Source organism: Thalassophryne amazonica, chromosome 9 (assembly GCF_902500255.1).
Source record: "Thalassophryne amazonica chromosome 9, fThaAma1.1, whole genome shotgun sequence".
Lineage (NCBI taxonomy): Eukaryota > Metazoa > Chordata > Actinopteri > Batrachoidiformes > Batrachoididae > Thalassophryne > Thalassophryne amazonica.
Window position 1 is genome coordinate 35229637 of NC_047111.1, and position 15579 is coordinate 35245215.

General features: G+C 41.7%; 1 protein-coding gene across 1 annotated transcript in view; it reads left to right on the forward strand.

Annotated features, from left to right (window-relative positions):
• The window catches only part of LOC117516976 (polypeptide N-acetylgalactosaminyltransferase 10-like), a 389958-nt gene that overhangs the window by 143071 nt on the left and 231308 nt on the right, over positions 1-15579 (forward strand). The window contains exon 3 of the mRNA XM_034177872.1: positions 12479-12617. Within this exon, the coding sequence (XP_034033763.1) occupies positions 12479-12617 (139 nt within the window). The remainder of the gene's footprint in view (positions 1-12478; positions 12618-15579) is intronic.

Consider the following 15579-nt stretch of genomic DNA (forward strand, 5'->3'; position numbering starts at 1 on the left):
AGCACTGCCAACATGAGGACACCCAGCATTGTTTGGGCTTTAAAATGTCTCTATCAAAAACCTATGGGTGATGTCATGTAAGGTTTTCCAGTGTATATACTGTCTATGAAGACAACTAAGGTGAATGACTGTGAATGACATTTCTTTCCCTTAAAGACAGTATCCTTCATAACATTGAGTCAAGTCAAGAGCACTCTAGATGAGAGGGATATATGGTGTCAAAGTCTGCAAGGCGCAAACCACTGGAGTCAAGAACAGGAAGGCCAAATTAGACTTTGCAAGAAAACATCTATGAGGAACAATCTCTCCAGTTCTGGAATCAGATTCTTTGGGAAGATGAAACAAAGATGAACATGTACCAGAATGATAGAAAGAGCATGGAGAAGGAAAGGAATGGCTCATAATCACAGATATACCACATAATCTGTCAAACATGGTGTTGGGTATTTTCTCCTCCAAACATTCTTAAAACCTTTAACAAGACAAACAGAGTCAAGAAACACCAGTGAGACAGAAAGTCAAATATTACGCGCGGAGTGCGGCCAGGCTGTACACCAAGGCTACACTAAAGTCTGGCCTGCTTTTCCGCTCTTTTTATTAAGAGACGCCCTCATCACATAAACAAGAAACTTGTCCTAAGGGTGGGGGTAATGACGCAAGACAAGTTTCTTCCCATAACATAAACGCATACGTCAATAAGTGCAGCTGTAAGGAAGAACACTTCAGGTCAGCACATCTCGTTCGTCTGTTGCAGGTATCAGCTGTTCTGCATCTGCCTGAAGTGTCCTGTCTTCCACACTCCTTCACACTAAACACCACATCACAAACGTCAAAACAAAATTGAATTCTCAGGATTGCATTAAGACAGGTGCAAAACAGCACATCTCCGTTCTCATGAGAAAGAAGACAAAGCTAAACAAGGTTGAATAACACGTACGTTCTCAGGGTGAAGTGCAAAACAGCACAACACCGTTCTCATGAGAAAGAAGACAAAGCTAAACAAGGTTGAATAACACGTACGTTCTCAGGGTGAAGTGCAAAACAGCACAACACCGTTCTCATGAGAAAGAAGGCAAAAGTACAAACGTTTAACAGTGATAACATATATACAAAATCTTTAACATTCCCCTCCTGTTTATCGCCTGTTAAAACATACAGTAGGCATCACTCAGCTTAGCACTTCTTTTTGAGATTTTCACTAAGAGGTTCATCATGGTATGTTTTCTCTAGGCTTACACCCCAGAGGTGATGTCATCATTGTCACCATCATCGGTGTCTGGGTCATCATACTTCCATTGGTCTGGGTACAGGTCAGGAGAGCCATCGTCCTCCTTGTCGTCATCTGTCCCCAGAAGTGGATATGATGCTGGACCCCCTCCTGGTCCTGGACTTATTGCTGTGGTTATCATTCTATTTACAAGGCCTCGGAGACATGGAATACAACAACATCCACACAATGTTAGAATTGCAGCAAATACTGCTATAGACACTAATAGTGAAGAAATCAAAGACCTCCATTTTCCCATCCCTTCCAGCCACCAATCCCAGCCTTCGGTGTTTACTCCACTGTGCTCTTTCATCTTCCTGTTCAACGTCCTCAGCCCGTCAATGGCTTGAGTGAGACTGCCGTCTGCAGCTGTGTTGTTGGGAATGAATGTGCAGCATTGTTCTCCGAACATGGCACAAACACCTCCTTTCTCTGCCAACAACATATCCAGAGCAATGCGATTCTGGAAGGCCATAAGGGACGTGGCTTCTAACTGTGAATGGACAGCCTTAAATCCTTCCTCAGTCCAATTTCCTAATTTCTGTACATTGTAGTGGATGTAGTTTATTCTGTCCACGTTTTTATTAATTGAGCACCACCAACAGATGGAAGATTTGAATCCAGCTGCTATTTGATTAACCAGTTTATACTCGTCAGGCACTCCCCTGGGGACTCCTATTGCGTCAATATATGTTGGATTTCCCACTCCTTTCCAATCTCTTTTCACTCTATGTCTGGCTACGCCTTTCTGCCAATCTTCAGGAATAAGAGAGGCTGCATATGTCGTAACGTCTTCAGGGGTCATGGGTATGGCTTCAACTGGTAACAATAATGATATTAATGCACAATAACCTGACACATTTCGTGGCAGTCTGTCAAAGATTCTGTTATCCCCACACCACCACCATACGTCACTCCTCCCGACAGGTTTGAATGTGGGAGTACTATGGACCACATTCTTACACCAGGCGGTGTGGTTTAAGCTACCCAAAGTCTTACTTGTCCCTGTCAAGTGTACACATGTATGGTTAGCATGCCCAACTTTGCTTGAGAATAAAGGTTTGATCTTAGTTAATTTGGTCACTGGATAGATCTTGTCCCACTTAAAACATTTGTTGTTTACCGCAATGTATGTCTGTGTCATAGCAGTCAGTAGACAGTCTTTGGGTAATGCTGCCGGTATTACCTGTAATACAGGTCTGGGTCCCATACACACAACACAGTCCTTCTTTGCTGCTAGTCCTGCTTGTTCTGCCATTAAAAGCCAATTGTTATTTTGTCCACTAATTCCTGTAGTTACTAGGAACCAGTCACCTGCCTTCATGTCTTTTGTGCCTTGTACAGACACCCCCTTTGCTTGTATGGACACCCCCTTTGACGTACTTAATTCGGTCAATATTGGTTGCTGTACTCTATCTGTCTCACAGAGGAAGAAATGGAAATACGGGTCTTTTCCTTGTTTGTATACCCAAAGGAGGAACAACCAACAGTCTCCCTCTATATCAGGTGGGAATATGGTTCCTTTTTCTGTGGTATTCACCACTATAGACAGCTTATCATCTGTTTGATACATTTTGAGACTTTGACTCTGGTACTTAGCCCACTCGGTTTGTGCCCATCTTGGTGTCCATCTACTCCATTCATCGGCTACCAACGTTTCCCATCTCCTATCTTGTTGATCGTTGGTCATATACCATGAGAAACTATTTCCGTAATTAGTCCCTCTGTCACCATCCGGCATTCCATGGGTAAGAGCACTATATGGTACAGAGATGATCACAGAAGTATTTCTAGGAATGCAGGCCTGTACACCAAATCGGTATGCATTATTCCCATCACAGCTATGTACTGTGGCATTGATTATCGGACTGGGGTCTTTGTTACTTCTTTTTGGTCTCTGCAATCTGCGGATGTGATCCTTATTATCATGTCCCGTGCTCATGGCTTTTAATAATACTCCCAATTCAAAAAAGAAAAGTAATATTTAATATTTGAAAAAAAATAAATAAATAAAAAAATAGATTGCAATTGCGATATCATACCCCCTGATGAGACATGCGTCACGCCATGGCTCATAATAGCTGCCCATTTAAACATATTTTTTGGCAATATGGGTTTCTTTTGTGGTCATACGTACAAGTCATTTGCATACGTAGCGCCTTTAGCTATCCACATTTGTTTCTCTCTGTCAGTTGCCTGCTGTTGCATGTCAGCAAGCAGTGTATGACCTAAATGCAAATCTGGAGTAGTTTCCTGTACAACACAAATAGAAGAAGCTGCTGCTGCCTCTTTTGCTGCTCTGTCAGCAAAATCATTTCCTTTTGAAACACTGTCAGAGCCATTGGTGTGAGCCGCACATTTGCATATAGCAATTTGTTGAGGCAACTTCACAGCTTGCAGTAGGGCAGTTAGGAGAGTGGCATGAGTCACTGGCTTTCCAGACGATGTCACCATTCCACGCTCCTCCCACAGTTTTGCAAACACATGCACTGTGCTAAAAGCGTACTGGCTGTCTGTATAAATTGTTACAGCCGTACCTTTAAACAGATAGCAAGCTGCAGTTAAAGCAACTAATTCAGCTGCTTGTGCTGAAAATGACGATGGCAATGAAGCAGAATCTAATACTTCTGAATTTGTGACGACAGCATATCCAGATTGCGTTTGTCCATAAGCATTTTTGGTGGAAGAACCATCCACATACACGATTGTACTGTTTGGGATGGGTGTGTCCCGGAGGTCTGGGCGTGCTTTTGTACAAACTGTTGCTACATCAAGACAATTGTGCGGCTCACCATCCTCAGGTAAAGGTATCAATGTGGAGGGATTCAATGTTGTACATCGCTCTATCGTAAGGTGTGGCTGTGATAATAGCAAGGACATGCACGAAAGATGTCTTGCTGGGGACAAAAGGCTCATGTTTGTCTGCAACAAAAGTGCAGAGACTGCATGTGGAACTTTCAATGTCAACTGATGGAATAGAACAACATTACTGCTACTTTGAACAGCCATAGAGGCCGCAACAACAGCCTGTACGCATGGTGGTAAAGCACTTGCTACTGCATCCAATTTAGATGAGTAGTAGGCAACTGGCCTCAATTTTGAGCCATACACTTGAACCAAAACACTAGTCATGAACTTATTCTTACAATCAACTGTTTGAATGAATGGTTTATTATAATCTGGTAGTGCCAAAACTGTGGATGACACTAATGTTTGTTTTACTTTTACAAAGGCTTCCTCAGCATCTTTGTTCCATTCCAACACGGTTGACATTGAAATATCATCTTTGTACATCAAATCAGAAAGTGGACTAGTCAACTCTGCATAGCAAGGAATCCATGCCCTGCAGTAATTTGTCAATCCAAGAAATGGCATCATCTGCTTTTTGGTTTGTGGTTTTGGAGCGTGCAAAATTGCTTCCTTCCTGTCAGACAGGATCGTGCGCCCTGTGGCTGATAACTCATGTCCTAAATATTTTACTTTATCCCTACACAACTGAACTTTGTTTCTACTCACTCTGTGGCCATTGTCAAATAAGAAACATAATAATGCTACTGTGTCAGTTATGCAGTTTTCTCGTGTGTCAGAGGCAATCAAAATGTCATCAACATACACTAACAGTTGGCTATCTGCCGGTGGAACGAAATTGGCCAAACATGCTGACATGACTTGAGAATAAATAGTTGGGCTCTCTGCGTAACCCTGCGGTAATCTGGTGAATGTATATCGTTGTCCTTTAAAGGTAAAAGCAAACCAGAATTGACTATCTGGATGCACTGGCACAGAGAAAAATGCATTACTTATGTCAATTACTGAGAAACTATTAGAATTTGGTCTCAGCGAATTTAACAAGGTATGTGGATCTGGGACACATGGTGCTCTTTTAATCACAGCAGCATTTACTGCCTGCAGATCTTGAATCATTCTCCACCCCACTGAGGGCGGAGCCTTTTTCACAGGAAATATGGGTGTGTTACATGGTGAATCTGGACATGGCACTATTACTCCTGCTGTTAATAAATCCTCTATTACTGGCCTGATTCCGTCAATTGCATCAGGTTTCAATGGATACTGTCTTACACATGGTCTGTATTCTGTTTTTGGCCTTATAACTACAGGTTGTGCATTTTTAATCAGTCCTACGTCTGAAGGACCTGTTGTCCACAATCCTGACGGTACTGAAGAGAGAAGAGCATCCTCTTCAGGACTCAACTGAAACACTCAGGATTGTGAAGTGGACGCATCAATGTGTGTTCCAGCTGTCAGCACCAATGAGACATTAACTGGCACTTTATACAACTTGGTTGATGGACTGAACTCCGTTCGTGGGCCAACTCTACTCCAATCAGAGGCTGACAAAGCTGTTATGACTGTCAGTCCCAATTCTTGCCATTCTGTCAAATATGGCTTACAAAGTGACATATGTAATGGCATACCTGTGAATCTCAATTTTGATACATCTTCAGTGGCGCCTGTTACTGTTATGACGGCTATTGAGTTGCCATCATGAATCAAATCGGTCATTGTCAGTTTCACAGGTGAAACATTTTTCAATTTAGTTTCATAGTCACCATCCGGACCTGGAGGATCTTTATGCCACATTGTGACATGCAGGTCAGGTGGTGACATCTGTTGTTCAGGATTTTTTAGTAGGGCTGTCGCTTGCAAGACGACATCTTTACCCCATCCTGCAGCATCTTCTTCTGAGATGTCAAATGTATAGTAATAGTGGAATGTGGGGTCAGCGCTTTCTTCTCTTACCATGTTAACGCCTCCTGTGCGTTCAACAACTAATTTCCCTTGTTCCACAATTATGGACAAGCCCAATGCAGTCAATCCGTCTCGTCCTAGGAGGTTAACTGGACATTGTGGCATGCTCAACACTGACATAGTACACGTCAGGCCAAATGGATCTGTCAACGTTATGGGTTTGGTGATAGGGACGTCTGATGTTTGTCCATTTGCAGAGCGAACCCTAAAGAGTTCGTTGCTTAATTGATGGACAGGTATGTTGTCATTACATGTGGTTCTACATGCTCCTGTATCACAAAGGAATGTCACTGGTCGTCCATTTACCAACAAAGTCACTTCTGGTTTTGGTACCGGATTTCCCAGCAAGGCACACAGATCCATACATACAGATTCAGACTGCCTATCTGATATGGAATCATGGATTATGGATTCTAGTCACTGTGGATACTGTGGCTGCGGAGGATTATTCCGTTGTGGAATTCTCCCTGCTGCTCCCTCAGTAGGTGGATTTGGACAATTTCTATACATATGTCCCTCTCTTCCACAGTTCCAACAAATCAGGGGACCACGTGGTGGCCCTCCCTGCTGTTGTGGTTGCCATGGTCCTTGACGTTGTGGCTGTCCACCTTGTCTATTTTGCCATGGCTTTTTGGGGCGTTTGCACTGCTTCTGCTGTCTTAAGTTGCCCTGCTGGTAATATATTTCATCATCTCCATGTGCTACATACACTCCTTTGTCGCTGTTTCTTGTCTTTTTCTGTTTTAAGACTTCTTCTGCATGACAGCAGTGTGTATGTGTGTCTTCCAATGTGCCTGTAGGCAATCCAATCCAATGTTTCTGTATCCAAGCTTTTATATCCTTATTGGAATGTTGGATCAGAGCGTTTTTCAATTGTTGTTCATACACAGGTGTTTCTGGCAATATGCCACTATGGACCCTAAACACATTCTCAAATCTGCACCTAAACTCTGTCCATGGCTCTCCTTCTTTCTGAGTTGTCCTGGTAATTTCAGTATAATTTATCTTTGGTCCTAACACTCCTTTTGCACGTGTAATCATAGCTTCCACTCTTGTTTTCAAGACTAGATCATCATGTGTCAGTGGTACGCCTTGTTGATCTGCAGGATTCCAGTCTCCGCGTACCTGACTCCATTTAGGGCCACATGCTTTCATCCACACCTGTTGGACTTCAGGTCCATTAAGGTGGTAAGATGTTCTAATGTTTTCTATATCCTGCATAAATCCCTCAATATCGACATGTGGCGATGGTATCATGTCGACTGCTGCTTTGATATCATCAGCATTCCATGTCCGATAAACGAGCATGGTTGGTAGCTGTCCTGCTGTTCCTGCACGAGGATTTGGTACTTCTATCATAGGATAGGCACCTCCCTGATCACTATGTTCCACCATGGGAGGGGCTGTAGGCACTTTCGCTTGACTGCGTGTTTGTGGTTTTTCTGGTTTTTCTCTTTTTACCTTAGCTTTTACTGCCAAATCATACTGTGGTGGCGGTACATCGTCATCCTCTGGTAGAGGAGATAAAGGTCTCTTTGTCACCGACGATCCAGCCGGCGGTGATTGTTGAGGCTGTTCTGGCTCTCTGTGCTGAATTATCACATCTTCTTCTGCCTTACCTACAGCTTTCTTTTTCCTTGCTTTCTCTAATCGTCGCTTCTCTGCTCCTTTCTGTCTGTTCTCTGCTTCTTCCTCCCAAAATGCCACTAAATCTGCCCCTACTTTCTGCATCTTTTTCTCATCACCTTTATGTTCCCGTTCTAACTCCTTCTTCAGCTTTTGTATGCTGATCAGGTTCAGTCGTCCGTCAAAGTCATGTTTAGTTATCCAGGTCTCCAATTTCTTTGTTGCTTTTGGATTTTTTGCCTCCATAACTTTCCAGTCGTCAGTTGATAAATTTTCCTTATTTTTAGACGTCTTACCCCCCATTTTTATTATATTTTTTTATCCCTTGTTATAATTTGGACTTCAGACGGGGGCACACCTAGGGTGTTCTAAATCTGAAGTTTCACACTTTCTTTGGACGTGACAATTAATTTGCCGTCGTGTGGTTGATTCCTTTCACCTCCCCGTAGGAAGCGGAATCACTTGCCTGCTGCTTCCACACGCACGGTTGTCACTAACGTTGTCCAAAGTATTACACTTTCACACAGTTATTTACACTTGCGCAAAACACTATTTACACATAGAAACACTCCTAATAATCGTACGCGTATTCTTATGTCAGGGGAGCTCGCCCTCCCGTGAAATTTAACTAATGTCCTGCCTTAGGGGACTCCGCCGTCCCTGCCAAATTTAACTGCTTTTTTACAGTGCACATATTTCTACCCGGGATTTCCTGTACGTATTAAAACAGAGGAGTCCGTATCCTCCTTCCGGAATTTAACTACTTGCGTCCCTCGCAACCGTAGAGGAGTCCGCCCTCCTTACAGAGTTTAACTGTGTTTCATTAACAGACGATTCTGTATCATCGCTTACGGAGTTTAACTGTTTTATGTGATCACTTTTATCCCCTACCGGTACGCGTATATAAACAGAGGAGTCCGCACCCTCCTTACAGAGTTTAACTGCTTTGCATTAACAGGCGATTCTGTATCATCGCTTGCGGAATTGAACTGTTTTATGTGATCTGATCACCACTCACTCAGTACTGTTTACAAAGAAATTTTACTCACTGACTCGACTTCCTGTCTGTCTTCTTCGGGAAAATCTCGTCAACCAGACGATGCCAGCGGTGGTCGACAATTGCAGACACGATCAATCGATCGATCAGACCTTGGCCAAGGATTTACGTCTGGACTTGACGACCTCCGCCGGACACCTCCGGTGTTGTTGAGATCCCGGACGAGCCCCCAGTCAATGTTGGGTATTTTCTCCTCCAAACATTCTTAAAACCTTTAACAAAACAAACAGAGTCACGAAACACCAGTGAGACAGAAAGTCAAATATTACGCGCGGAGTGCGGCCAGGCTGTACACCAAGGCTACACTAAAGTCTGGCCTGCTTTTCCGCTCTTTTTATTAAGAGACGCCCTCATCACATAAACAAGAAACTTGTCCTAAGGGTGGGGGTAATGACGCAAGACAAGTTTCTTCCCATAACATAAACGCATACGTCAATAAGTGCAGCTGTAAGGAAGAACACTTCAGGTCAGCACATCTCGTTCGTCTGTTGCAGGTATCAGCTGTTCTGCATCTGCCTGAAGTGTCCTGTCTTCCACACTCCTTCACACTAAACACCACATCACAAACGTCAAAACAAAATTGAATTCTCAGGATTGCATTAAGACAGGTGCAAAACAGCACATCTCCGTTCTCATGAGAAAGAAGACAAAGCTAAACAAGGTTGAATAACACGTACGTTCTCAGGGTGAAGTGCAAAACAGCACAACACCGTTCTCATGAGAAAGAAGACAAAGCTAAACAAGGTTGAATAACACGTACGTTCTCAGGGTGAAGTGCAAAACAGCACAACACCGTTCTCATGAGAAAGAAGGCAAATGTACAAACGTTTAACAGTGATAACATATATACAAAATCTTTAACACATGGTGGAGGCAGTGTTTTGTCTTTGACAACAGAAATATAAGCAGAAGAAGAAACAGCAAGACGTGTAACGCTGGCAGCTGCAGGTTTGGTGATTAAAACGCCCGCCGTTTTCTCTTTTCTGCAAATATATGTACTTATGTCTCCATATACATTTCTACAGGCTTTACTTTTTCTTTCCCCCCCCCCCCCTTTTCAATATTATTATATTTAAGTAAATATTGGAGGAGTGGGGTACAATTAGTTATACCTAACAGCTAACGTTATCTTATCTAGCCAGCCTTAGCAACATTCATCGTAGCTTACAAAATAGTTGGTTCCTTTGTGTTTGATAACAATCTTCTCCTGTGATGTCTTATCCTTCTTATGTCTTATTACTTATTATGTTATATATACCTTTTTCTTGAGCTGCTTGGGTGGGTGGGGAGAGTTCCCATGGGATAAAAAAGCTTTTTAACCTACCATCCCTGGTTCTCAAGACCAGGCACCTAAGTGGCTCTACTCTTTTCTACTCTCCTATTTTACTCTTCCTTTTTACATATTTAGATATACCTTTATATACTGGCGTAGTTCCACCTTAGAATTGGAATATAATATATAAGATATACCTTACTGAATTTTCATGTCTGATCAGTGGTGCTTATTGATGAAGTGATTGCAGATGGAAGTAAGATAATGAATACCGAAATGTATTGGGCTATTCCATCTGCTCAGATTCACCTAAATGTTGCCAAAGTGAGAGGATGGCACTTCAGTGTAGATGGATAATGAGAATAAACATTCTGCCAAAGCAAACGTTTTTCAATGACCAACTCAGTCACCTGACCTCACTCCAACACCTTATGGTTTTCAGTTATGGAAGACACAGCTGAAGTTAGAAAGACCCACAAACAAGCAGCAGCTGAAGGAGGCCACAGAAAAGGCCCCTCAAAGCATTTCAAGGGAAGAAACTCCACATTTGATGGTGTGTGTGTGGGTTCTAAGGTTAATGCATTCATTATCTTGGATTCCAATAGTTTTGTACAAAAGCTTAGTGATATTCTTATAAGGCGACAAAAAAATATTTGCAACATGACAGTGTTTACATTGAGCCATTTACTACAAGTACTGGGTTTTGTCATCTCACTATAACCATCATTTTCGAGACTTTTGCGGGAATCGTAGTAATTCCAACTAGAAGCACTCGGAGAGTGCAAATCTCCGCCAAGGCCATGGGGTCACTGACGCCATAACATCTACACACCGTGGAATCGTTGAACCTAAAAGTCTAACAGTGATGATTGCTAGTAAAAAAAAAGTCATCTGCTGTGACTGGATAGCATGTATCCTTAACGCTTGGCATCACAGTTTATTGCAACTTGCACCTTTCCCAGAAGCTACTGTCATTTGAGCACTGATATTGATATTGCATGTGCTTATAGACAAAAACAAATAAGAGACAAAATTCAATTTATTAGTCAACTAAACTGCAAATATGACATTTTTAACATTTATGAAACACTTCTCTAAATAAATAACAGTAAATTCTGAAATAGAACTATTTTTTAAGTGTTGCATGTGCTACACAAGGCCATAAGGTCAGACCCTAAAGAGATTCCCTCCTTGGCACAGTTATCTATTCAACAATTCAGTGTTACAACCAAAACTATGATACATACACTTTTCTTTCCTTTATATTTGACATCCTTGACCATGAAAACATACCACTAGAACTTGGAATCACTTTTATGTCTTTATTAGTTCAAACGTTATTGTATAAAAACAATTTTTTGGTAATGGTGGTTTTCTTCTGGATCTAGCTCCATAACATTTGAAGCTACATCAAATCTGATGACACCTTACTGAATCAGTAGAGATTCAGCTACAGTTTTGTGTTAGTTGTGCATCTCTAGCTTCATTTGTCACCTCACACTGACACATTTTCTATTTTCCCTATATTTTTGCATATTCTGGATCACCAGATCTGGATCCGATCATCACCAAACTTTGTTGTTTGATAGAACATTTGACTATGTTACACCCTAATTTTCTTCAACATTTCTGCCTTGTTTTTGTGGAGTTAGAATCTAGAATGTCAAAATTACCCCTATCCCGCAATGGTGAAGAATCCTTTAAAAAATTCCTGGATCCGGATCGTGATCCGGATCACCACTAAAATTTAATCACTTGTTCCTCTTGTCATTTCCAATCACTCCACAAAATTTAATCAAAATCCCTTCAAACCTTTTTGAGTTATCCTGCTGACAGACAGACAGACAGACAGACAAACTCGACCGAAAACATAACCTCCTTGGCGGAGGTAAAAATCATGACGTCATCTCTTAAGATGTTTAACAAACTCTCCGTGTCATACTTTGTCCACATGTACCATGTCATCTATTTTAGAATATCACGGGACTCTTTCTGTACGTTACATCATGTGACCTATAATGGCGGAAAAAAAGTCTTTGCATTGCAGTTTTTCAGAATGACTTTTCAAATCTGAAATACCACCTCATGCAAGCTTAAAAAAATCTATTTTTGTGGTATGTTACTTCAACTTGCACATTTTGGAAGGTCATGGACCCACCCTCCGCCCATTAAGTACAATGAATTTTCATCAAAGTATTAACAATAGTCTGTACATTCAAATTTGTTAGTTTGTCAAATTACTTATGGTCTCTAAATATAGATTAACTGTGTGTAAAAATGGCTATAATTCCTTCATTGTGCAGAAAAAACCTAAAATAAGAAAATATGTGTCCAAACAGTTATGTACCTCACTCGTTTGCTGTAAATGCTTTGATTTGTGGAGTATTTTTGTATTTTATTTTACTGTATGATGTGTGTCTGTGTGTAGGAGGGAATGCAGTGTGATAAAGACTGCAGGTTTTCACTGAGGGTGCTTTTCTTGCAGGTAACGGTGAACAGGGTAAGCCGTTCCCGTTGTCGGACGCTGACCGGGTCGACCAAGCCTACAGGGAGAACGGTTTCAATATCTTTGTCAGCGACCGAATCTCCCTCAACCGTTCAGTCCCTGACATCCGACATCCAAAGTGAGTCACTTCTTGGACCATTATTCTCAGTTGTTTAAGTTGTTCAACAGGTGGTTTGACTTCACTTTTGACTGGCTGCATGAGGGAATCACAGAAGCTGAACTTGAAGCAAGAGTCAAAACATTAAGGGCCTGATTGAATAAGATCGCAGATATTGAGTGATAAATTGTGTCAGTATATTTGGTATGATTTCAGTGTTTATCTAATGTTTTTTTTAAAACTGATTACATTTGGTGCTGTTATTACATCTGCTGGATAATGACACTTTAAATTTAAAGAGTGAGTGATCTGAAACTGCTGACATAAGGAAATCTGTGTCAAAATTAGAGATGATGATAACGGTGTGAATGAGGACCATATCCAGGGTGTTACACTACAGTGGGTCAATCCATAGATGCACTGACAAAATCCCAAAATTTCTACAGTGGTCATGAACGCTTTGCTAAGGGAATTGGATTGCTTATTAACATGGATATTGAAATCACCAGCAATTTTCTGTACGAGTTGTCAGGTCAGAAATAACTCACTAAAGTCATCTAGGAGATTGTAGAAGGGGTCCAGTGACCTGAAAACAGTGACAAAATAGCATGACTGAAATTTGTCAGTCTGATCATGACTGTTCGTGGCAGCCTGAGAGGTGCAGAGAACCAGACATTTAAATGAAATTAAATTTGGACCCCTATGAGGCATTAAGTTAAACTAAGATTTGTGAATGAAAGCATCATAGTCTTTTTGTATTGTATCACAGGCAGCATGACAAAATCTTTATGTACGTTGGAAGGCTTTATTTAAAGGCAGGAGGACATTTGTTTTCAACCATGTTCCACATAAATCGATTATATCTAAACAGTGTTCCAAAATAGGTCATAAATCAGCTGTGATTTAGAGTACAATGACCTTACCTTATCCTGACTAGATTAGATTTGGCAGAAAACTCAGTTGAACTAGTGAGTGATTTTGTCTTAATGTAGATCAGACATCTCAGTTTATGTTTTGGTTTACAGAGGTCCAAGGACCAATCCACACTGGCTAAAGTTGATAAATTTTAAATTTTTTGATGTGTTATGAAAACAGCTGGTGCTGCATAGTTGCTTCTAAATGCCTCACAAATGCTAATGGGAACTATATTTGCATAATATGACCCTCCAAGTACTTTATAGGTATATGGGCAGATACAAGACACAGCCTTAATATGAAAATCCCCCCGCCACATACACTATGCTATCATTATAATGGTATACCTGCCTTAGTTCCCCCACTAATTGAGTGGATTCCACAACCACATTAATAATAAGCCCTGCAGGTTCTGTAATCATCTGCTCCATGGCCTTTTGTGGTTTCCTAATGTTGCCTTCCCTTTAAAAATGTATCTACGTTTGCAGATAAGATGGTTTCCAATTGGGTGAAGGCCATCTGGCATCAGCAAGCCACAGTGACCTCAGAAAGAGGGCCAGTTATCGACAAAGCTAAAGCCCTACTTTCTTTAAAGCTTTGCCAGCCACCTAATTAGTTATGCAAGCCTGCTTTAAACCTCATCATTTTTGTTCTGGGTAGGGAGGGGACCAGACATTAATCAATGCTTACACAACTTTCTGGCGAGGGCACAAGTCCTCTCTATGTTCATCTTTGTGACCTCAGACTGTCACATCCTAACATCATTGGCACTGATATAAATAACAATGTTATTGTATGTGGTATAATGTTCTGGAGTCCATCTGTCCTTATGTCATGCCAGCACCCTAAGATGAGGAGCTGTGCTGGATGCTCTGGCCCCAGGTAACATTTAACATCAGCTGTTTTTTCTAAATTAATTTTGCAGGTGGTGGAATCTCCTATCATTGGCTCATTTTGGCGTTGGAATAAGGGTGGAATTCATCCTTAAGCTGAGAGGCCTATCAACATACCTCACAAGAGCAAACATTTTGGTTCACAGTCAGTAAAGGCGACTGTGCACTGGGTGCCACAACCAGTGAGCTTTATTCCAAGTCACCACAGTCCGAAAGCTGTCGTTCATCATTGCCCGAGCTAAGATGGTGGTAACCGGCGTGATAGCCACCCTGACACTAACATCTAACTCCAGTGAAATAAGCTCTTCCTGTCTGCCAGAATTGCGCAACTAAAACGTACTGTACCTTGGTGCACAAAGTGACTCTAAATCAAGTACAAGATAACTAATGTCCGCCAAAAGATAAGCTAAGCTAACCACTTCTAGAATACACACACAAATGGACTTCACTAACTGATTTTCACCTGCTTATCCGGGTCGGGGTCATGGTGGCAGGAGTCCAGGCAGTTCATCCCACACTTTCCTATCCTCGGCTAAGTCTTCTAGTTCTTCCTGTGGGATTCTGATACCTTCTCAAGCCAGCTGGGAAATTAAATCACTCCTGTGTTTCCTGGGTCTTCCCCGGTGTCTCCTTCCAGTTGGATGTGCCAGGAAGGCCTCCATAGGGGGACGACCAGATGCCTGAATCACCTCAACTGGCTCCTTTCAGTATAAAGAAGCCACAGCTCTGCTCAGAGTCCCTCCCAGATATTTGTGGTTCTCAAACTGTCGAGACGTATAAGCCCAGTTACTTGACTGAGGAATCTCTTTTCCTCTGCTTGAATCCACAACCTTGTTCTTTTGGTCATTATCCAAAGCTCATGACCATAGTTGAGGATAGGAGCACAAATCGACTGGTAAATCGAAAGTCTTGACTTACACAACTACTGGGGTTAATTCACAGTCACAGTAAAAATTAGAGCGAAACTCAAAGATCGAACAGTTATGACCTTTTTTTTTGTAGCGATGCATTTCACGCTGTTCACGTTAACACATCAAGGAGGTCTGTATGAGAATGTGGTCTGGCAGGAACAGGCAACAGCAGCGGGTAGCAATAATAGCCATCATATAAGCATATTCAAGTGCTTAGTGTCCTTTGTGCAGAACTGTGATGCCCCACAGACTCTGACATGTGCA